The sequence below is a fragment of the Apteryx rowi genome, unplaced genomic scaffold (assembly GCF_003343035.1).
Source record: "Apteryx rowi isolate R43461 unplaced genomic scaffold, aptRow1 scaffold_128, whole genome shotgun sequence".
Taxonomy (NCBI): Eukaryota; Metazoa; Chordata; class Aves; order Apterygiformes; family Apterygidae; genus Apteryx; species Apteryx rowi.
In genome coordinates this window covers 1,756,400-1,780,744 of record NW_020447508.1, presented here as the reverse complement: position 1 = coordinate 1,780,744, position 24,345 = coordinate 1,756,400, and the positions used below count along the sequence as shown (strand labels likewise).

Below are 24,345 nucleotides of genomic sequence, written 5' to 3'. Positions count from 1 at the left end.
GAGGCGGGAGCCACCCCGGCCGCCGCGCTCGCGCGCGCCCCGGCGGCCCGTGGGCTGGCGAAAGCCGTGGCTGGTGCACCCCCGAGAGGGTGGGTGTACCCGGGGGGCCCCCAAAGCACCGGGGAGCGTCGGTGCTGTCGCCGGAGAGCCGCTGCTTGTGTCCTTAGAAACACCCCGAGAGCTGTAGCCAAATGCGCTATTTTAGTGCGCTCTTGGCCGTGAAGATGGGAGCTCTTTCCGTGTGGTCTGAGTAGTGCAGGATGAGTTTCTTCGGTGAGTTTTCTGGAAGAAGTCCAGAGGGTTTGCATTTGTTCCCCCAGAGAAAGCCAAAGAGATGCCATCTGAGAAGTCTTCTAGAGCTATTCAGGGCTGCTCAAGTTATGGGCTCTAACTCTGTGCTGGCTGCTGGCTCACCTGCCGTTCAGAGCAAAGAGAGTGCTGGCCAGGTGCAGCACAGAGTCAGGAGATGCTGTAATCTCATCAGGTCATTCCCTCACCAGATAGGATGGGTGATGCAGGTTCAGTTATTTGCAGTTTGCTGATGGTCTTTGGATCAGGGCAAGCTGTCACTGCAAACCTTGGCACTGGGATGGAAAGAAGTTCTTTTCCAGATCTGCATCTGAGAAGAAAAAACATTCGTCAGAAAGTAAAGGAAGATATTTTGAATAACTGCCCTTATACAGACATCTGTGAGGTGTCTAGTAGGACCCTAATGCTCCAAACCATCATGACAGTCTCAGCAGTCGGTTTCCTTTAATGACATTTTTCAGGCGTTTCACTCTGAGCATACTTCACTAAGAAGTAAGGTCTCTAAACTTCTGCAGACAGTCCAGTTTGAGAGTTGAACTATAACTTCCATTCCCTTTCTCCCAGCATCACGTGTATCTGACAAGAGCTGAGGTGATCTCTGTGCCCTTGCTTCCTTCAGACTTCGTAGCGGTGTGATGTCTTTGTAAGAAAGCTTGCCTTGGATAGTAGTACTGTAAGATACTCTCTCAAGCTTATCAGTGAATTTCTGCTGAAGGACAGAAGTAGTCAGTAGACGAACTCTTTGGGGTTCCAGCATGGAGGAGAAAGGGAAGAAAAGATCAAAAGATTACAAGGAGATATTTCTTGGAAAGGAGCAGAACCTTCTCAGTGTGCATATCCACTTGTAGTATCACAGATGGATTAACAGCAATTTCAATCAGTAGGGTAGAAGCTGCCAGTAAGAGGCACAGAGTGAGATATCTACTTGTAACTCTGGAGAGAAATATCATCATGGCTTTATGCTGTTGCCTGCTCAACCGGTAATCTGCAATGGGATTAACAAGTGTGTTGCTGCAGGTGGTTAGGTGCAGCTAACATTAGCAAGGTCTGTACTGATCAACATGGGAAGGCTGGGGATAATTTGAGTATGGTGAGCTTGCTGACACTGAAGAACATTTCCGTGAGCCTCAGCTAGTTCATTTCATGGATTTAACGGCTGTTGACACAGAACACAATTATTTGCCTCCTGTGTCCAGAGGGACCTACATCTGCTTAGGTCTTTATGTTACTCCTGCAAGTGCAGGAAGCTTGGCCTAAAGATTGTCCTATGTTCAGTCAGGCACTCACTCATGCAAGAGCCCTCTGAGCCATCATCAAGACCTTCTCTGTTGGATATCCCTGTTGATGGAACTTGGTCTGATCCAGCTTTGAACAAACTTAGGGTGGGATAACAGATGCATTTATTTGGATTAGGGTGGGTTTTTTTGTATCACTGACAAATAGAAAGATTGTTGTGTTACTGATGCTTGCACAAATGTTAATTCTGTAATGCTGTTTCTTGTGGGTGGCTTATTGCTGCTATGGTGATGTTTTCTTAAATCATGATTCTTCAATGCTCTATGTATTGTGCATCCGACACTTGCCTTGTATCCTTTCAGGCACACCACCAGGGTGGCAGGAGAGGACTGTGTATTTGGGTGCTAGTATGTTTGTGYTTTTTGACTTTTCTGTCACCATCTTCTCCCTTTTATAGAGGAGGGTAATGCCACTGAGTTGTGTTGTTATCTTGTCCCCTTTGGTTGGTTTTTCACTAGCACTAGTTGAAAGCTACAGTGGTGACTTCAATCCTTGTGTCTTTTTAATGGAGCTTATTTTTTTATAAAAAGTAAAGGAAGAATTGGGTTCTGCCGAAGACTTTGATGGTAATCTGTTTTGATGGTAATCTGTTTTTGTGTATGCTTCTATTTTAACCCCCCCCAAATCAGGCTAATGTCCACTGCACCAGTGGTGAGAAGCTGAATTCCTTTAACAATGTAAAATTGTGAGGAGATTCCGGACAGAAGTGTATTAAGATGTCTTGAGTACTGTTGTTGTCATTGGTTATTTCTCCCCCCCTGCATTTTTTTTTTTTCTAAATTATTTACAGGGAATGGCAACAATTGCACAGAGGTTTTGCTTGTTTAATTTTCTCCTTCCTCCCCGGACGGAAACTATAACTCTTCCCATAGATTCCCTTCAAATGCTCTCTAGCTTCCTTTCGCTTTCTTGTGCTATTTGCTTACTGTTACTTTCCAAACCCCTTGATACTCTTGTCTCCGTGGTGATAATGGGTGGAGTCTCAGCTCCACATGTGATGCTGACAGGAGCAAATGTGAACTAATACACCCCGAGAGCCTTGGCCAAGCCGCCCTGCGCTTGGTTTCCAGCAGCAGGAGAGCATGTGGCCATTACCTAGGGCACCAGCTGCCTCTCTGCCTGCGCGCGCTCGCTCGCTCCTCCTGGCAATCAGAGTTGCCTCAGATTCTCCCTGTGAAATGCATGGGGGCTTTTACTGCAGTGGGTCTTCTCCACAGGCAGTATAGTGTTAGGTTTTTTTGTTTGTTTGTTTGTTTTTAAAARGGGGGGGGAGAAAAAAGGTCAGTACTTGCAAAAGGGGCTGTTGGCTAGAAGGGCTTCCTTACCTGTTCTCCCTACATGATACGTTATATATGTAGTTATGTAGTTATTCTCCCCTAATATAGTTGTATACTTTGTCCATCTTCTGTGTTGTTGGGTTTTTTTTTCTTAGTATGGCCTACCATAGCTATAGAAAACTGTGTGAAAAGGAAACTGTTTGGAGCAGTAGTCTGGGGCCCTTTTTCTGGAGACTGTGTTGGGGGAGGGGGGGCTCTGCATTGTGTTCCCACTCTACAATTTTGTTTCCCCCCATCCAGATTAGCAAGACATCTACAAAAAGAGGCCCAGTCTCAACACAACAACTCAGAATTCACAGAAGATCAAAAGGTACGTATTCCTGTTTGCTCRGTCAAGGAGCTTGACTCCATAGATGTTGATGTGTGTTATGGTTCTTTGCATCTCGCAGACCTGAGTGTTAGAAGACCTTTTTTCCTCCCTCAATGTATAAACAGAAACAGAGCCCAGCATGGCTGAAATGGTTGCTATCATTAGATGTGACAGATGCTCTGCTGTGTAATATTGAATGTCTTGCATGCTGGCCGGAGTCCTTCATAACCTGGGTTTTTCTTTTTTTGGGTGACCTCTCGATAACTTGCTTATACAACGTTAGCACGATTTATGGTGTGAAGTCTGAATACAAAATGTCTTGAACTGCAGACGTCCAGGGGGGTGCATGGAGGATGTTAGCTTAACACATGACACCTGACTGGGAAGGGTCCTGGCAGAAGACTCCCTATTAGTCTCTTAGAATGTTATTTGTTTATAATCTTCAAAAATTTTCAAATGACTTTAGTCCTTCCTCTCTCCCTCAGCTGAAAAGGCTGTTTCTTGTCTCAGCATCATGTTGATGCAATTCTGTGACAGGATTTAAGAGGAAAATGCTGATTGAGTTCTCACACACTCAAGCATCTTCAGTGTAATAAAACAAAATCTTTTAAGAAATATGTCCCTGATAAATTTTAGTATGTTGCATAAATGTTTTTCTGAGGAATACCTAATTGGGAAATGCCTGTATTTCCAGACTTCTAAGTAAGATCACTTGCTTGAGCAATGGCATTACCTGAAGAGTGACACTTTCTGGCCCAGAAACCCAAATATCATAATAGGGTGCTACAGTAATGGGATCTGTGTTGGGAAATGTCTGCTGTGAAAATGGGTCCTGGCTACAGAAATTAGAGATGAACTTAATGTGTTTAAAAAACTCATCTGTCACAAAGAAATACACCTTTACATAGAGTCTGACAGTAGTTTCCAACTTCCTTGACATGTACCAATAAAAAAGCAAAGAAAAAGCCTTCCACATCCTACTTACCTTTTGTAAAGAAGAGGATTAGGGTCAGGATGTGCCTAAGCAATCATAATCTAGAGAAAGATTGGGACCACCTTTCCTGAACTGAGTGTTTGGGAGCTTTGTTAACATGGGACTGCTGTTCACTCTTTGGTTGTTTCTGCTCTCTGTCCCTTGCTGATACCTTCCTTCATCATTATTAGCTCTAGTAATTTTTACTGCTCCGTGGATGCTTTTGAAAGCATGGTTACTTCACGAAGAAGAAGCTGTTAATGTCACTGTGGAGGCATCATCCTCTTTGAGTATGGGAACTAGAACCATGCTGGGCTTTTGCTTCTAGGTGTTCCCTGAGTCTTGTGGAAAGGCCCTTGGACAAAATTGGGGAAGTAGGTAAGGTCAGCCATGAGGGAAGGCCTGGGAGGCTCAGGAAGCAGAAGTAACTGATCTCTGATGCGAGATGCACAACTGTGAGCTTGTATTAAGGTGACAGTCTTCTGAAAAGAAAAAATGAGGAGTGGCTGTTTTGAATCTCTGCAGAGTGATACCTGTTTCTAAAGTGGATACAGCTTACAGAAGAGGTTGACATTTAAATGTATCCTTTGCTTTTTGGCAGATCAGAAAGGGGCGGATGCACCTGATTTTCAAAGAGCCTGTCATTTGAGCCTCACTCTCAAATGGCGGTGCCTGTTTTATTAGCCACATACATACCCAAACTCCTCAACTTGTTGTGAGGTGTTTAAGTAACAGCATTCTCTTCCCCTCCCCTAGCAATAGTAATGCTAGTCACAGCAAAAATGAGTCCTGTTACTGCTTACAAAGAAGCACTTAAAACTCTTTATATAGCAAAATCTTCTAGTCTGACATTAAGCTTCTTACTCTTCTGGTCTTTCCTATTTCTACAGGAGTTGGGCTGATATAAGCTAGTGATCGTGAGCAATTACTAGCAGCCTTCAGTCAGAGTGTAGGAGTAGAGTTTAGCACACATTTTTCCAGGTTTTCAAGCAGTATATTTCAATAGAAGCATATTTTCTCTCTTCCCACCCCTTAAAAATCTACATACCTAAACATCTACTTTTGCTCAATTCAGTTCCTGCTGATGCATCCACTAGCATGCTATTTCTTCCTCCTGTTTTTGGAAAGCCTTTCTTTCCCTAATTTCTTGTCATTTCCAGGTACTGTTTGTCATATGAGAGCCACCTCTTTGTTTTTCTGAAGGCAGATTAGTATGTTTACTTCAGTGTTTGTTCATCTGATTTCACTGGCTCAGACTGAGCACAGAATTTCAGATTGGGGAAGGGGGAAGGCAAAATCATGAAGCTAATTATAATTCCGTCAATCTACCCTCRTTCCAGTCTCTATGTAGATTTGCAACTAGGTGTTTCCCAAAGGACCATGCACACTGTGGAGAGTTACTGTGAAGTTGTCATTGTTTCTAACTTGATGTAACATGTGGGGAAGATGGACCTAAGCAGAGATTTCTCCGTACCAAGGAAAAACTACTGTCTTTGCAGCTGTGGGGAAAGGAGAAGGCTAGGTTCAAATTCTCAGCCCTATCTCTCTCTATATTAGGATTATTTTATGTATCACAGGTGATGGTGCAGTGCAGCTTATAGCCACATCATAATTGATGGTGTATTACTTGCTAATTTAATCGTGCAATCTGTTAATTCAACAACACTTGATGGATGCACCAAATGCCTTCTTAGGTGTAAGTAGTGTGAACTAGTTATCATTTACCTTATAGTAAATGTATAATTCACTATAAGAATTTAAACTTTTCAATATTCATCCATTTTACCTTTTTGCAATTGATCTGAAGAGTCTGTTTTGAAACACTGTGTGCTACTTCATTTGATAGGGAAGACTGGTCTCCAGAATTCAGTGTTCATTCCTGGATTCTCAGCTTATGGGGGCTTGTCTGTCTTCTTGTATCTACTGCCGGATGTAATTCTGGAGTTTTCATCCTTAGGGAAGATGGTGTCGTGCCTTGGATAATTGACAATGTTGGAATCTTCATTAATGGTTATGAACTTGGTTGAAGACTGCACAGAAATACTGTAAACAGCAAATCATTGTTTGTGTTTAAATCTAGCCACTCTGCGATGGTTTTAAGGAGGCTGTGCAACACTTCCATCACCTAGAAACTCCGTATATGGGATATTAGCACAATATTGTTACTGACAGACTTACCTCAGCCTTAACATCTGCATCCCAGCTTTCTTTATTTTGCCTTCATTCCCTAAAACCCATCCTCATTCATGACCATCCATTGTATTTTGCTTTGTGAATTGATCCACTTAGGTTTGGCCATGGTTGTCAGCTTGCCTCCAGCTATGGTTATTCTCACCCAGTTCTCCACACAATGAATGTGACCTTTCAAGCCCTCTGCTAACCACAATTGTTGCTTCTTGTGTAACTTTTTTGTGCTAAGCTAGTATTAAAAAATCATGCGTTTTGTGCAATGGCAGCTTGCTGAAATAACAGCGTTGTTGTATAGTCTTAGTATGATTCATTAAACTACTGGTCTCCTAACAGCCTAGACCTCCCTTTAAAGCCAAACTCTGCTCTGGCTCTGTATTTATGCAAACATCTTTGACTGCATTACAGTTAGCACAGTCATTACTCACACAACTGCACAGAAGAAACCTTGACTACAAGATCAACTGACTTTTTCCCTTTCTAATCACTAGTTTACATAAAACTGGATCTTAACTATTTTAAACTAGCAAAGTTAATTATAACTTCAGTCCTTCTAATGAAATGCAGAATGTTTTCCCTGCTGGAAAAAAGAGCCCTTGCATGGGATAGTTGCAGCTGAAAATGATAGCAGTGTTTAGCTGCATTTTTAACTTTTGGGTTGGGTGTGGTCCCTTAAAAAAATAGTTATGAATAATGCCTGCTGGGAGCTTGCCATATTTCAATAGATTCCATATAAAACCTATTCTTTACTATTTTAAGACTCCCAAACTCTCTTCAATTAATCTGTTTCTAGAGCCATTATTGCCCTTCAGCCCCCAGGAGCCAAAGGACAAACATTTTGTATAGCTGTCAGTCCTATTAAGAGGTTCCTAGTTCAGGCAACTTTAAGAATACAGAGTTAAGAATCAGCAGGATAGGGGACAGTAGCGTTGCTGAGCTTATCAGTGAATTAACAACAGAGACATGAGCTGAGCAGCATTTGTTGAGACCTCATTCACGGTGTGGGCTTAATGCTCTGTGTGGGAGACCGTGCGAGGAAGAGCAGCGTGAAACTGTTTACGTGTTCTGACTGCTTTGTGGAGCACTCGGACTGTGTGCTAGCACCCTGCAAACTCTGAACCCTCTTTCTCTGGTGCAGTTGAGGGGTTGTGATCTAACATGGAATTGGCACTCTCTTTGCTCGACAGTCAACACCCAAACCATAGGAACAGCTGGCTTTTTGCAAATGTTAGAGTTGTAGTCAAACTTCAGAGATTTCCCCTCCCTTCCCAAGGGAGCCTCTGTGGATTCCTCTCTTTTAATCATTATTTCACACCTTCTTCTTTGAGGCTCTACCTTTGCAAACATACCTTCCAGATGTTTTCAAATGTAAGAAGGAATTTCTTGTGTTATACTGTGGCTGATTAGAAGGATCCAGTGCATTCTCTCCCTATGGATTGAGAATCTGCTTCTGTAGTCCTACCTGGTGTCCTCCCACAAAGCCTCAATCCACAAATCCCGTGTGTGGAGTGTGTGTCTGAAGGTGTTGAAATGAATCCAGGACTGTATGTGCTCCTTTCCTTTTCAAAAATCTGTGTTTTCTCAAACTATGCTGGAGATCCAGCTGCGGATCTCTGTTATGTAGCAGAAATTATTTCAGGGAGGCAGAAGTTTGTTGACTGGACCTAGACTGTAAAACAAACTGCCACAGAAATGAAAAACCATAGTATTTTTTACTCTGCCATGTTGCATGCAAACATACAGTCATGTAGCTCTATATTAAAATTCCCAAACAACACACTGCTGCACACACTGCATCCCAGGGAGAGGAGAGAACAATGTGTGTCCTGTGCTAAGACACATCACTCACCGCTTTCTTGGAAGGTGCTCAAAGAAACTGAAATCTTATATAGGACCTCCATACAATGGACAGTAATGTAAACTACAAGGATGCAAAGTCTGGATTAATGCCATGTTGTAAAAGAGTGTTTAAAACCAGAGGAGATACCAGTTGGGGAGAAATGGCTTTGAAAGCTTTGATGGGCATGTGGTGGCAGATGAAAATCAGGTATCTGAGGCTTTTACAGACTCCAGCTATTGGCTTCACCCATAAGGTATTGATGTCTGATCTGCTCATGAATCAACTCCTGAACTCTTTCAGCTTTCAGTGTGGCATAAGGTAAACTGTAATCGGAGCCTCAGCTTTCAGCCCCGTACATTGAAAGTAAGGGTGGCTGAGGGGTTGATTTAGACACGGTTCTGACATGCCATTGCGGGAGAGTCAGTACAGATGACTGGGGAAGTTAGCTGTGAAAGCAGGCCCATTTTTTATCTGCTGCTGCAAGTCTCTTGGAGCCCTAATGTAACACTTCCTTTAAAAGGAAGTTTTGGCTTTTGACTAATACCACTTAATTTGCCAGGTGCCCATACTCTTGAAGTTTTTCGATGCTGGAGTTGCGCACTAGGACGTCTTTTTCTTCCCCTTGCATCCAGCTTAGAGGGAGAGCTGTTTTTTTGATACTGCCTAATTTAAAAGAAGAGAATGAGTTTCAGGTGCATATTTCAACTTTTATCTTCCTACTGGGGGAAAACTTACTTTGAAAATAAACTGCTTTTTTCTAGCTTCATTGTTGCCATTTTTCATGCCCTATAAATGTTCTACAAAAGTATTGGACTTACTTTTGGCCTCACCTGGGCAGATGGACTTACTTTTTTTTTTTTTTTTCCACTAAAACCTTTTAGTTGATAAACTTGTGGTGCTCAAGCAAGGTAAAAATTACTCTGCCACTGTGTCCATTTGATGTGAATTACAGACATCTTAATTCCTCCAGACATTTTTCAGTTGATAGTAGTAGAAACTAATTTGACTGCTGCTTGAGGTTCTTATTTTGTGAGACATAAGAACTTCAGTAGCATTGTCCTCAAAGCAGACTGCTAGAGAATGGCTATACTGAAGCCCTTCCCTTTCTTCTACATATTAAATACAAACACAAAGTTATGTCACAGTTCTGCTGTGGGGTGTTTTAGATGGCTGACAAGTTTGAATCAAAGAAAATCTATTTGATGCTTCATTCAGAGTTTAGATGTCTTCGAAAATTAGAAAAATAAAACATTAGAACAATAATCCCATTTATATTTCCTTTCCCACCAAACCCACAAAAATGGACTGTGTTTTTTTCAATGCTGAGATACTGGGCATCCATGACTTCTGAGGAGGGCTGACTTGGTCTGCTAACACTATAAACTAGATAAATGAACTGTAGGCATGATTCCTAAAAGGGCAAATTAGAACAAACCACTCAAGTTCTCTAAAGCTAATATACTGGCTTGTTTTGATTTTTTTTCTTTTTTCTTTTTGGCTCTTCCCTATCACTTCAGAGTAGTTGAGTTTATAAACAATTTATGATGTGGTAAGCATTATTACGGTTTCTGCTGAGTGAACAACTCCCATCTGTGCTGATGAACCATGGGGAAGGGAGTTCAATGGCAGATGTTTCAGTTACAACTATTGCACTTTCAGTAAATTTTGCTTGTATATGAAAAAGCTTTTGATGCTGAATGATCTGATACCGAATAATAGATTTGAAATCTTTGCAGGAAAAAACAATTGTTCATATTTATATTTTTTTAAGAAAAGAATGTCAATATGGACAAATGCAATTTCAGTATTAAATTATTTCCTCTTTTTTTCCCTTTCAGAAAACCATAGCAAAAATTGCAACATGCTTGGAACTGAGAAGTGCAGCTTTACAGGTATAGCTCCTTTTCCCATGTGATTTCACACTTCAGTGATAGACAGCTGTAGTGCTTTTTTAGCTAGTTTAGTGTCTTTAGACATAGCCAAACTTCTAAAAACAGAATGAACAACCCCATTAATGCTTGGACTTTCCAGGCTGTCAACATAATAGCTCAGGTGGCTGCCTGAAGATCTTTGAGTGCTTGTAAGAGCATGTATTAGAGTTTGTACAGGAATGAAACTGCATACTTTGTGCCTCTGGTTCTTTGTCTCATTTTCCTCCTGCAGAACTGATTAGTTTCTCTGCCTAACCTATGTGCAAGAGTAGGAAGATCCTTGGAGTGACCCTTGCACTAATCCAGCCTCTTCACAAGTCATGAATTGAGCTGAGATGTGGTAGCTTGGGTTACTGTATTAGCTCTTTCCCAGTGAAGGATGGCGGCAGGCAAATTTTGCACCGAATTACTTACAGCAGCACCTCTGTCTACTTCGTGTTGCTGTTCAAGGTACAGCAGATCCATTGTGCTGCCTTCAGTTGTCTGTGAGGCTGGGGGAGAGTGAAAATCTAAGCAGCAGGCTGGAGCTGGACTAATGAGGTAGGAGCTGACCAGTCTAGATGCTGTGCAGCATTCAAAGAGTTATTTAATTAGCTCTACCTGTCTTTCTGTTTTGATCCAACCTGAGGTCTTTGAACAGTGGTACATTTGTTCTGAGTCACAGTGGTTTTGTGATGAGGGCAGACTCTCCGCTGTGAGACAGTTTAATAAGTCAGGTCACTTGTCAGAGCAACAGCAGATGATGCAGAAACATCCTCAGCTGCTGAACTGAAGAGACCCCGTCTCATAGGAACAGCCTTCCTTGTTGTTGATTCTGTATTGTAGCTTTGTTCAGGGGTTTATAACCGGGTTCATGGCCTTTTTGTTTGTTTGGGGTTTTTTCTTTTTGTCTTTTGGGGGTTTGGGTTTTTTGTTTTGTTTTGTTTTTTAAGTAAGATGAAATGGAAGTCCCCCTGACCTTTTGAGGAGAATAAAAAAAGATCTTGTTCATTTTTGGTGACACTGGCTTTTCCTGACTCACCCTTTCCCCAGTTGAAGCTTATGTCACTCTTCCCTCAGCAGAAACTCAAGGATTTTATAACCTTCTGTGAGGGTACTAGAACTTCTCATCCACCTCACTTTGAGAAGCGTTTTACATGCTGCAGTTTTGTTACGGTTTCTTAGCAGAGTTAATGAGTGTGGTCATCTTTTAGTGTTCTTCTAACAGTATGCGTATATTCACTATCCTGTAGTCTTCTTTGGTCCCTTGTTGACACCTAGGCAAGATCAAGAGAACTGTCAGGCCTTAAAGAAGTGTTGAAAACAATAGGTAATCCTAAAAGATGCTGAGGGTGCAATTAGACAATAGGTAATCCTCTGCCAAAAAGAGGATGTCTGGTGTCAATCCCCTTATTTGCACCATTTTTTTTGTGCTGTCTCTGCCACTCATCATCTCAGGATAGGCAAGTTCAGCTCTCCAAATTGGTGGTGAACTAATTCAGAAGAAAAAGTTAATAACTTTTCTGTAGAGTTAGTAAGTCAAATAGGCTTACTGAGAGAAGCAGACCAGTGCCCTAGCCAGATGAGGAAACTGCATGGTCAGGGTTGGAGAAGGCAGAAACAAGAATCCCTCTCCCATTTGCAGCAACCTCTTAGGTTGGCTGTTTTTTGTCAAACTCATCCTGAGTATGCTAATTTCTGCTGCTGTTACAATGTTGGAAGTATTTCTTCAACTACTTCTGGAGCATCACTTTGCAATCTTAGAGCTTATCTTGCTTCAGAATCGTTTGATTGGGGAAGAATTAAAACAAGTCCCTCTGTCTTAATGTTCCCATGTGTAGTGAGTACAGAAGATCAACTAGCTACTTTAAAAATATTTATCCTGTGTTAGAGCTTGGAATTTTGGATAAATTTGTTGCCAATACATGAGAAGTAACATACATTCTGCCTCATCCATGAACCTATTCTCTGTTGGGGAGTTTTTGTTTGGGATTTTTTGATGACATAGCTTTGAAGTAGCTTGATATACTTGAACTAAGGACATGCCTTACATGCTTATTATAAGATATGGTAGCTTTGTCTGGGGAGTGGGGGGAAGTGCATAGCAGGTTCTAACTCTTTCTTTGTAATGTCCTAGTCCACACAGTCGCAGGATGAATTTAAGCTTGAGGATCTGAAGAAGTTGGAACCAAGTAAGTAGTATCTTTGTTTTTTAAGTGAGTGACATTTATCATTGCAGTGGAAAATCTGACAGCAGCATGAATACTGACTGACCACAGTGTGGTTGGCCAGTAATGCTGTTTTCAGGTGGTTCTTCCAAATATCTGATACCACATAGACAAAACTTGGCATGCATTAAGAAATGTAATGTGGATATCTTTGAAGTATAGTAGTCCTAATGTTTCAGATAATGTATTATTTTTTTTCTCTAACTTCATTAATTCTTTGGATGTTAATTTTGCAGAGAATAGTATTTTAAGCTGTCAGTACTGCAGTGTATAATCAGGTGTAATCTATGAAGTTTGACCCTTTACCTCCATATTACTTATTTGAACAGAATTTCAACACTTTGTGGTCTTCCTACTTGCAACATCAAATGTGTTTTTCTTTTAAAAATATTTAATGTGCACTCATTGTAGCCAATCACCTGTCACCTACCACGGTAATGCTACTAGACTAATGAAGTTAGAGTCAAACTAAGGATGTGAGTCAGTCCTTGGAGGGTTTTTTTTCCCAGCTGATCCTGGATCAGTTTTTGGTATGTCAATCCAGAAATAACTTTCTTGTAGGAAGTACATTTATCTGCTACATTTTCCTTCTGGTAACACAGGCTGCTTTATTTTCAAAGCATCCCTGTGATCAGATCTTCCACATCTAAACAAAATTATCCTGAATGCTAACATTTCTTTTATTCTTGGGGAACAGGAAATGTGGAAGAGCTTCTTTCATGCTGGAAAAAGTTGGTTCTATTTTACTCCTGCCACAATTGTACCATTTAGGGGAATATTGAGATTAAACATTGTAGGTAGGCAAATGTTGCTGTACTCACTTCATGGATAGCTTCTTCACACTCCCTTTCTCTAAGTAACTGGCGCAAGATCCTACAGGAAGCTTATGGTGAGGCAGGGCATTGAACTGAGGTTCCTAATGTCTCTACCAAAGTACAGAGTCCAAATGCATTTAAACTGTTCCCCCAAAATGGAAAGTGAAGGTACATAACAAGAGTGCTGTGTCTATGAAGACCATAAACTCAGGAAAGGATTTAAGTATGTGTTAAAAGTATTATTTCTTTCTCGTGCTGCATATTGTGTGTCTGGAATCTGCATCCTGTGATTCGGGATTATTTCATACCAGAAACCTAGGTACTCCTGCTCTTTGTTTACAAGGTATTTTAAATGTTGTAATCATTTACTGACTATGAATTTTAGACTCTGCTATGTAAATGGTCTGCGAGTGACTACATGAGGAGAGAGGGAGAGGAATCATGTTTTAATTGATCAAACTATTCTACAGACCAAAGGAAGTGGATATTGAAGGGTTTAGTCAGAATTTGCATTCTGCCTAAAAGACTTACTTAATGCCTTCCTTGAAATGCCTCCTTTTCTTAAAAGGTGAAGTCTTAATTTACACTGTAACAGTCCTGTTCCTTATCTTGCCCTTCCTCATAGAATTGATTTTTAGCTGTCAAAAAACTGCTCAGCAGTGCGAACCACACTTAGCCCACTCTTCATACAACAAGCAACTGTATTAAAACTGAGGGAACAGTGTGTGGCCATCAGTCTTTAAAAACACTGAATTATTTTCCTTGGAGGAAAATGGGTAGAATGGGTGCTTCTACAACAACAATTGAATGCTGCAGTTCTTCGTGTTGCTGTCTGACTTGGACCGTTCTGATAATGCATTGACCTGTTTCTCTCTGAACTGGGCCTTTGTTTTGTGGTTTTTAAGAATAGCTTGTTGAATAGGTTAAATCTTAATCAGGCCAACACCAGCCATTTCATAAAATATACTAGGAAGTGTTTTAATTTAGCATTTTGTCGATTTCCTCTTACATCCTACCAAAATGGGCTAAAAACTCTGGACTGGCAATGCAAATAAGTGATTCCTCTGTTAGGCCAAGTCAGTCTGTTAGGGTGCAATGAAAACGGTTATTCACATAATATGGGTTGTTTTAATTACTTTTGTGTGTCAGATTTTCAAAATGGCTGAGAAATTTGGTTTTGGTGTTGTTATAACAACCAGGACCCTTAGATTTATCCATTTTTTTCTGTGTTGTAAAGTCTAACAGTTTTTCTACTTGTTAAGCTCACATTTCATGCCGCATGTGAAGTAAAACAGTTGGCTAGTTTTGTTTGTTTATAGGATTTGTCACTGAATCTTTCATGCTAGAATAATGCTATAGAAAGGTCTGTACAAATAGTTCTTTTGAGAATACACTGTGTGAAATCATTACTAGCACACTGGATCTTGCAAATCCTTTTCTTGTGAAAGCTTATACCACTGTTAATACACATTAAAAATAGGTGGGCTGTGACATCCCATATAACCAGTACTGGCTTTCATGTGTAAATGGGATGAAGTGGATCAGGCAGTGTTCTAGTTGAAAACCAATGCTTTTTGCTGGGCCAGTTTGGTGACCTGCATGAGAGTTACTGCTCGGTAAGAGTGCAGTTGGGAGCATGCATTCACGGTGAGGACAGGACTGTCCCTCCTGCAGCAGCCCCCACTTAAAGAGTAATTTTATGATTGCTATGAACCATCTTAAGTGTCTGTGTTCGTAAGTGTGATAATTCTAGTCACTAAGTGACTAGTGCCAAAGCTCTTAGTATGTATGTGTTACAAGACAAGTAGGTACTGGGGAACTTGATGTTTGAATTGATTTGTGTATCATCTATTTAAAATGATATACATTACAGGTATACCTCAAAGGCTGTCCAAAAAATTTAAATGGACAGTGATCTTTACCAAATGAACGCTTACTGGTCTTACTGCTCATGCTGATATTCTCATTTGCCATCTTTCAAGAAAAAAACAACTGCTGATAAAAACAATGTGATATTGTCCAACATCACAAAAGAAATGTCCCTCTTGAAAAGGTAGCTTCTGCATGTAAGCCTGCCGAAGAGTCTTTAAAAAAGACTTCTCGTGGGAAAACCAACATAAAATACAGGATAAGTTCCTGGGGATCTGCCTCTTAATTCTGAATTCTGCGTTAGCGGCATGGAGTCTCTGTGGACTGTGTTCTCAGCAGCAGCATTATCGAGGGGAAGTGCTCTTTCCTCAAGAGGAGATGCGTGCTAAAACAAAACAAAACAAAAAAGTAGCTCAATAAGTTTGGGTATCTTATGCAGGTTTTCAAGGGAGAGTCTTACACATTATAACCTAGTGTTTCTCCTGTATCTGGTTATATTGTTTTAAATAACTGAAATTCTAATTTTTGTGATAGGTGAAAGAGGGTTTTCTTTTCCCCCTAGAAGAGCGATTGTTACATTGCTTTTGCATTGGTTAGCTTTATCCTTAGTGGCTTTGAGTAAGTGTTTCATCAGACTGAAGGCTGCAGATACAGTACTTGTCCCTGATTACATGTGTTTAAAGGGGCATGTTTAATAAATCCCAGTAGTAAGACTTTGCAAAATTATCCTCTGTTGGTGATTAAACAGTGTGTATACGTAACACCGGGTTGAGACAGTGACAAGCTTTCAGACGCTGAAGCTGTTTGCTTTTTCTCTGTGGCAGCATATTTTGTGCCCTCTAGTGATGGCTGGCGTGAATTACTGGAAGGCTTTTCCAGAGGATGTTCGTCCACGCACTAGAAAGAGAGGAGATCCTGGTGCGGGCCCAGCGTTACAGAGGCGGGAGGAGGGCTGCTGTGGCTTGTATTGCTACTTTATAATCTGTCTGTGCTCTGTGAGAGATTTTCCYTTCCTGAGATTCTTCTCTTTGGGGTAGTTTCACTTTCCTTCTCTGGCATGGTGCAGCTCCCCAAGGCTGGGGGAATTCTGAGAGTGATGAAAATCCCCTTCTTTTCCTGAGCCTCGACTGTGCTCTCAAGWTGTCATCTGCTGCTAATCAACTGCTTTCCTTTGGGGAGGTGGCTGTGGTTCTTCGCCAGCATATTGAGATCTCCGCYGATGATCCCGCAGGGCAGGAGGCCCCGGCAGAGGGAGAGGTTTGGCGTTTTTAAATATGCCATCAGTTCTGGCTGTCACATCTCTGACTGAATGCAGCTTAAAGCTTTCTGTATATCCGTGTACTGTGTCCAGTCAGAATTAAGCAGCTACCTGGTCTCTCACATGGTGGTACAGAAATCAGAAAAAAGCAGCATGAACAAAGACTGAAAAGGTTTGCTCGTTTATTCATAGTTGCCCTGTGGGGTTCTCTATTCRCTGTAGGGTTTGGATGGCGTCTTGTAAGTTCACGATGAAGCCCACACTGAATGATGTGAATATAAAGAAATAGAGGAGCTCTCCTGGTACCCTGGCTGAATTGCCACGTGCAGAGACTGAAGGGTCTAGCAGTGATTGCTCAAATGTAACTGGCTTTTTCATACTTATGAGTATTTGTGTGATTTTAACGCTATTTAAAAACATTTTTGTTATCATCCAGAAGGCATAAGGGGAGATTTCCAAAGCTTGCTATGAGAGGGCTTATTGCAAAGTGAAACTCAGTGAGAGGACTTGGCTTTTTGCACTCCCCCTCCCTCCTGGCCAGTCTCAGATACTCATTATCTGCCAGGAGATTGCCTCCCCTGCAAGCTCTCTCTCTTACGTTTTTAGGTCCTTTAACTATCATGACTAGAACAATACTGCTGAAGAGAAAGTAGGCACATGACCCTTTTGGAACTCATTAACAACTGAATATTGAACAGTCATTTGGCTTGAAACTAACCTAGTTTTTAACTGGTCCCTGACATGCAAATTAATATCAGCTTGCAAATGGATATCTAGGTTTTTTAAATCAATATATGTATTTTCTACTGCCTTTGTTTAGCACTTTGAAAGTGCCACCTTCAGCATCTCTCAGTTTAAATGCTTATTTCCTTTTTGTGTTGTTAGAAATATTACCTTTACTAGTTAATGCTTTTAGAAATACAAGCTAAATCTAAAAGTATGGTAACTAAAACTTGATTAAGTTTCCTATGCAAAAGGCAAAGCTGTGAAATTTCAGCGAATGCTGGAGAGTATAGCTGGTTTCTGTGGATCTTAATGCTCAGATACTCTACTGCATCTCTTCTGAATGTTTCTAATCTGCCCAGACATCCAAGGGAAGTAAAAATCCACACATGCATGAAGAAGTGGGAAATCTCAACTAAGTTATGTGTTCCCAGCATGCCTGGACTTCTACAGTTGCTGTTTGGATCTGCAGCCTATATGTGTACTTACGTCTGTCAGCTTTGGAGCCTTCAGTCTGTTTGGAGCTGATGCCAGTAACAGCACAACCCTCCTCTGAAAAACTACCAAAGATTGCTACCATTACCCCAGGGGCCTGTAGCCTTTCCTCATGATGCTTTTAGTTATTGCCATATTTATCTTCCCTGGCTGTGTAAATGTGGTAGTGATTAGGTACTGGAGTTGCAGTTAGCCGGTCTGAATGCTATAGTGATATGACTCTGACCAGGACTGTATTTATGTTTAAAACATGAAAAGACGGATTTTTTTGGCATGATATGATGTTTTTTGTGAAGATGCTGTGACAATGGACATAGCTCTGCAAAGTGGTGAAATTAATCCTAATTTACAGATATGGATTCTTAGCAGTTTTTTTTTTTTCCCTCTCTACAGTCTTAAAGAATATCCTCACTTATAATAAAGAGTTCCCCTTTGATGTTCAGCCTGTCCCACTCAGGTAAGAGAGAGGACTGCATCACTGGATGTACAGATAAGTGTCTGAAAGGGAGCATGGTCTGGGAACTAGTGTACGTCTGAGACGTGAGAATTTCTAGAGCCACACACATGCTGAATTGCTTTTGGTAAACTGCAGTTTAAGAAAGAACTTTTGAATTCTGGTTATCTAGGTACCACTAAAAATTAAGCCCTTGCTCTTTGCAGTTGGTAGGCCCATAGGTGTCTCTGAAATTGCATCCTTTTTTGTTTGTATACTTTCTGCTCTCTTTGTGTGGACTGAGCTCCTGCAACCTCTGTCAGGTTCCAGAGGGTACAACAAGTGGCTAATTAGAAGCATGAGATGACATTAAAATATGTTGCTTCATCTCTACACTAACATGCTGACTTGTGAGTGGAAAGCCAGATGATAGCTCACTACCTCTGGTCTCACTTTTCTTTTTCATATTTTACAGGAAGATTTTAGCACCTGGAGAAGAGGAACACTTGGAATTTGAGGAGGATGATGAGGAAGGAGGAGCTGGAGCAGGGTCTCCAGACTCTTTTCCTGCTAGAGTTCCAGGTAGGGGCGCCAGCCTACGTAGCATACGTAAGTTCTGTCTCTGAGAAACCCCTTTCTCCACCTGTGATCTGAAAAGTTTGGATGAGGAACAACAGGCTAATGTAAACTCTAATGGTGTGTAGGAGAACCATGAAGGTGGCTGGTGTTTTTTTTCCTCAACAAACCATTTTTTATTGCAAAACAGATAACCTGTGTGATGGTACCATCTACCTTAAGTAATTCATCTTTATTTCTTTTTCAAACTTAGTATTTTCATTCCATGCACTTTCTTAATTGTATTATGTGAAGTGTTTCAAAGGCATTCAGATGTAAACTGTGGCAATGTTTGCTCCTGTAAGTAGCATCACCTCCTGCTGGGAATGTGATAAGTTGTTGCTGGTTAGTTTTCTGTTGCATTATCTGGTGAGAACAACAGTTTGGATTTAAGCCCTGCTGGGGAAGGATAAAGRTGGGTAGCACTGGTTTTACTAGCTTATGTTCTTGTCCACATGAAAGCATTTGTAGAAATGGTTGTACCTGCTGATTCTGGAGAAGGTCTTCTCGTAGCTTCAGCTTTTGACAATTTACTAGGTAATAGAGCGGTACTTTCCAGTGGAAGGTCTTTTGGTTGCTGATCTAGTTTCTTTGCAGAAAAAACGAGTTTCTAGTTTTAGAGCAGCCTGGGAAACTTCTGAGTTCTGGAAAGCAATAACAAGTAGGGAAACTAGTGCTGGAATTATGGTTGAAAGAGCTGGGGTGTAGCATTACTTATACCTGAAGAAAACATGACCCTTTTCTTAGAATTGAGCCCATGGGTGCCACTGAATATTGTCCCTGTAGGCTATACTGATGTAGACTTGCAGAGTCTACAGTTGTTTACAGTAAGCTCACGAATAGGCTATAATACATTGTAATATTTCATTACTGACATTCTACTATCCTTATCTTTGTAATCCGTCATGATAAATCCATATGTGAAGATACATTCTGTCTGTCCTGATAGAACTTTCCATCTTTTGGAAATTTCATTTGGGCTTCCTCTGAGTATATGTATATTTATCTCTAGTTATATTAATGTCCACAATTCTAGATTTTTCTGAGTGGAATTTAGCATTAAATCCTGCTTCTGCTGTTTGATGCTGACATCTCTAGGCAGCTAGATGGTTGACAAGTTTGAGGAAGAGGGAGACACACATTTCTAGGGTCTTTTTTCTTTACCTTTCAGCACACTGGTTAGATAAGGTTTAAGATGTGGAAAAAGTGAGAGAGATCTTGAGTAGCTCACTGGAATGGTGGTGAATCAGTAAGGTTGTGACCATTTACCATGGTGCCAACAGTTAACCTCTGTGCAACCCATTGAAGCTATATGGATATAATGGACATGGTTAGGGGCCTTGTATGTGCTTAAGAAAGAATCAGAGTTGACAGTAGACAGGTTGAATTTACAGTTAAATCCTTTTCTAAGAAGTCAGATATCCARATCAGAAAGAAAAGAAGTTTGGGGCATATATTTTCTTACAGAATTACTCCTCATGATAATTCCATGCTTTAAGAGGAGGTGATAGTAATTCCTAAATTTACTGATGTTTTACATTGTAATCTTCATGAATTGCATATCTGTCTTTTCTGGTTTTTTTTTTTTTTTTTGCATTAAGATAAACTTTCCCATAGCTATGTTAATCTAAACCCCCTGATTTGGTTTTGTACTACTTTGATAACACAGACCTTGTTTCCCTGTTGAATGTAAATTTTTGTGCGGTTTTCTCAGCTAATTYGATGTTGGGTTGTTGCTTTCTCTGGATAATGAGGCTTAAACCAAAACAGTTTGCAGCCTTCTAAGCTGAGCCTTATAAGTCTTAAGTAGATTTCCTTATTGAATTGATAGAACTGTGTTGCACTCTTTGCTTCTATATGCCTTTAATCCACAGTGCATAACTGTATTGTCTAACTGACCATGATCTTGTCTTCTACATGCATGGCTTCATCGTTATCACATTGCACCATTCATCTAACTCAGGAGCCAATGAAGGTATGATAACCTTTTAATACATACTGTAATTTCTTTGATCATGTTCATGTAGCTGTGACATCCTTCATTTAGCTCTTAATTTCAACCCTCAAAATACAGCCTCTGGTAAGAGTCAAAGAACTGAGCGTCTATTTGTTGATCTTTATCTGCCTCCTGTGCCAGAAAAAGGGAAGGTCATATTTGGTGATGTACCTTATATAGCGCTCTAGAAGTCTTGTGCTAATAAAAACATGCTGACTTGCAGTGTTGCCAAAGGTAGGCATAGCTAGCTTTTCTTTAGTGGAGTGCATGTTTGATGGGAAATCTTACACTAAATGTACTCATGTACTTATGACTTCAGTCCTATAAGGAGATGAGCTGATCCAATGGCATGCTGCCCCTAATGGTGAAGGTCTCCTGGCTGTGTACTCCTTTATTCCAGTGCTGTGCTGGCAGCAGACTCTTTTGTGAGCCATTTCCATTTGTGAACCCAGAAGGAGACTTGTTGTTCTTTCCCCTTTTCCTGGTGAGCTGAACTGGGGGCTGGGGCTGGAGAGACAGGACCCCTCTGTCTTGGTGGCAGTGAGCTGTTAGATTGGCTCCTGAAGGTGAAATGCACCTGTAGGAGGACACTTATTTCATCTGTAGGTGCTCTGTGCCTTCTCTGGCAATGACTCCCAGCCACCACGTCTGAAATGACTGCCACTTCCCTAATGAAAAGCCTCAGTGTGAGCCTGCTAAAGGCTAATGGGCCCAAGCCACGATGGCAGACTGGCGTTGCAATGGCCAGCCCTACTAAAGATACCTCAGAGAGGTTACTGTCAGCTGATGTCTCCTATGTGAAATGACTACAGAGGCTTCAGCAAAAGACCTGCTGGGTGGCTGTGGCTCATATGAGCCGGGTGTATAGCTGCTATATTGCTTTGCTGGCTTGGCTGTTCCTCCAGCTGAAGTGGCAAAGAAACCATGTTTCCTTAGACACCATCTGTCCTACTGTTCTCTCACCCACYGAAAGTGAGCTTGACTTTTCTGTTCATTGCAACTCTGCAATTTCTGAAAAGCATTTTGCAGTAGATTTTTTCTTAAGCCGATTTTTTAATAATAAAAGGCAAAGTCTGATGCATCTATTAGGTTATTTTACATGTCAAATATCCTATCACTTGGTCCCTTTGAGTGATGGATAGGAAAACTGGAAGTTACAGCTGATTATGACTCTTGGCTGGACATGCTGCTCTTTGGAGGTAACTGAAAAGTGGCAGACCAAAATTTTGTGCCAAAGAGAAAATAGACTTGCTTCTGCCTTCCATAAGGTTGAAATGAGAACCCTGACTTTGAACATCTGTTCAAGAGATATAGCAGGATGAAACAGTTGTGTATATGCTTTTGGGCAGCAATAGATGTTCTCTCATAACTTTATTTTACCATTTCTCACTTTATGGTCAGAAGCCCATCCTGTTACTCCAGAAGGGTGGGTCAAATTCTGCCATATGTTCTGAAGTGTCCGCAGATGTGGTACCAGAAGGTCATGAGTAGCAGCTAAGACAGAAGTACTAAAATGTACTGTATGGTAGATGTGATTCAAGCCTTGCTGATGATCCCAAGAGGGGGACTGAGTATGGGTGTGCTCATGAAATCATGCTGAAGCTGTGGCTTTAGTTCTAAGAGCAGAATATATGGTCCCTTTTCAGAGCCAGTCCTGCTAATATGGCAAAAAATCCTCAGTTCTCCAGCCCTTCAAGAATATCAGGGAAAAGAAGGATGAAGGAAAGCCCTCACTGGACTTGCCAAAGGAAACTATTAGTTTAGATCTCAAAGCCTTGGGATAGCGTTTTGTTTTTGTTTTTTGTTTTTAATTAGAAAATCAAAACTCTAAATGAAACTTGCTCATGAGTCTAAGCATTTTCTGTCTTGGTGCTTATTCGTTTAATACTAGAGTCAGGCTTTAATTAAGCCTGCCAACTTCTTCTAAAATCACCATGAAGAAACTACCCCGTTGTTGATTACAGAATCCCATGGCTTTCAGTGAGTTTGTACAATTTGAATTTCTTGCCAGCTGCACTCTATTCCTTAGTACTGCAAGGATTCACCTAAATTGACATCAGCCTGTGACCACAAAGATACCTGATGTTAAAGTTTCTTCATACAGAGCTAGTAACTCCTTCCTTAAAGCAGAAGGGATGCAAAAACTATTTTCCCCCACTTCCTTTAAGTCCCTGCCAATGGGATTTAGATAATTAAGAATCTTTCTTCTGCTTTCCTTTTGTCCAGTGGGATTCTCAACAATGCCATTTTCCTCCTTATTCTTCCAGTCTAAATGCTCAACATGAGGCCAAGTCATGTTCAGTGGGGTCAGTACTCCTGATTAAGTGTCTGAACTTCCTGCACTGCAGCTTGAATCCAGCCTCCCAAGTTTAATTCTTAAAAATGATATAAATTGAATTCCATGCATGAGTTATTTTGCATGAGAGCAAGAAAGAACACTTTAAACAAAGTTCCACTCTGTAGGGCATTACAGTTTTCTGTGGATTTATTTAACTTGAGGCAGTCCTGGGGGTTTTTTGGTGCAGGCTTTGAAGTCTGTCAAATGATGTTGTGTATCTGTGTACACAGACTTTCCCATAGTGCTGTGTGCTCTCAGGGTATGAATCCTTAGGCTTTGAACCCTCTCTGGAGAACAGCATCTTCCATGAAAGATGATAAACAGTAGATGGAATAAGCAAGGCCTCTGCTGTAAGATTACTTAAAGGGTTAATAATATGCTTTACTCTTTCCAGGTACTTTATTACCCAGATTGCCATCTGAACCCGGGATGACATTACTCACCATCAACATAGAGAAAATTGGTCTGAAAGATGCTGGGCAGTGCATTGATCCTTACATCACAGTCAGTGTAAAGGGTAACGATTTCTGTTCCTGGCTCCTCATATCTGGTGTGGAGAAAGTGTGTTTTCTGAAAACTGTATTGATTTTTAAACCTACAGGGAGAAGTATTTGTTGCCTCTTTTTGATGCTTGCATCTTCTGTTGTGGACTTAGGGCTTTTATTTTAATCAAGGATAGGAAAATTCTATATTTGAGAGATACTGAGAGGTGAATCTCCTCCCTGCTCACTGAAGGAGAGACACTTGTCTTTGCACCCTGGGGTGTTTTCCCCAAGCTGGGAGCTGAGTATCAGTGACTTGGCAGACTGTACTTCTCTGTCCCATATTCTTCAGCTAACTCTGGAGAGCAGGTCCCTTTGGACTACTTGTACTCCCCAATACGTATTGGTTTCTGGACTTTGTGGAGGCAGAAAACCACCCCCCACTGGCACCATTATAAAGTCAGGAAGCAAAGCTTACAAGCGAAGTAAAACATAAAATGCAGTTCAGCCTTGGCAGTGAAATATCTCAGCCAAAGTCTAGTGGGCTAACAGCCCCCCCTCTGATAGCTGCCTTGAGTCTGGAAGAACCTCTCTCTGTCAGTCCAGGGTAAGTAGCATCAGGATTTCTCTCTATTTCAGATGGCGACATAGTTGATGGCTTTTGCTTGAGGCTGAGATTTTTGGTATTCTGAGTCTTTCTACTGGGAGTATCTGCCTCTTCCTCCTTCCCCATTTCTTAGCAGGAAGCTACTGTAGTCAGGATTGCTTACCCTTAACCTGCCCTGCTTGACTCATGCTTATCTTTACAATTTTTTGAGGTATATCATTTTTTGATTATCAGATAAAAAATATGTGGCTGAGCCCACATCCTCTAATTGTGTTTAGTTTTGATAGTGACCTTGTACATATCCTCTCTACATGTGCTATTAGA

At 41.0% G+C, this 24,345-nt stretch overlaps 1 protein-coding gene across 1 annotated transcript in view; it reads left to right on the top strand.

Moving 5' to 3' along the window:
- The first annotated feature begins 1,064 nt into the window (after window positions 1–1,064).
- Window positions 1,065–24,345, top strand: part of AIDA (axin interactor, dorsalization associated) — a 29,684-nt gene continuing 6,403 nt past the window's right edge. The window contains exons 1-8 of the mRNA XM_026055943.1: window positions 1,065–1,153; window positions 2,991–3,252; window positions 10,091–10,144; window positions 12,300–12,354; window positions 17,944–18,007; window positions 18,459–18,565; window positions 20,562–20,573; window positions 23,327–23,449. Of these exons, the coding sequence (XP_025911728.1) occupies window positions 1,065–1,153; window positions 2,991–3,252; window positions 10,091–10,144; window positions 12,300–12,354; window positions 17,944–18,007; window positions 18,459–18,565; window positions 20,562–20,573; window positions 23,327–23,449 (766 nt within the window). The remainder of the gene's footprint in view (window positions 1,154–2,990; window positions 3,253–10,090; window positions 10,145–12,299; window positions 12,355–17,943; window positions 18,008–18,458; window positions 18,566–20,561; window positions 20,574–23,326; window positions 23,450–24,345) is intronic.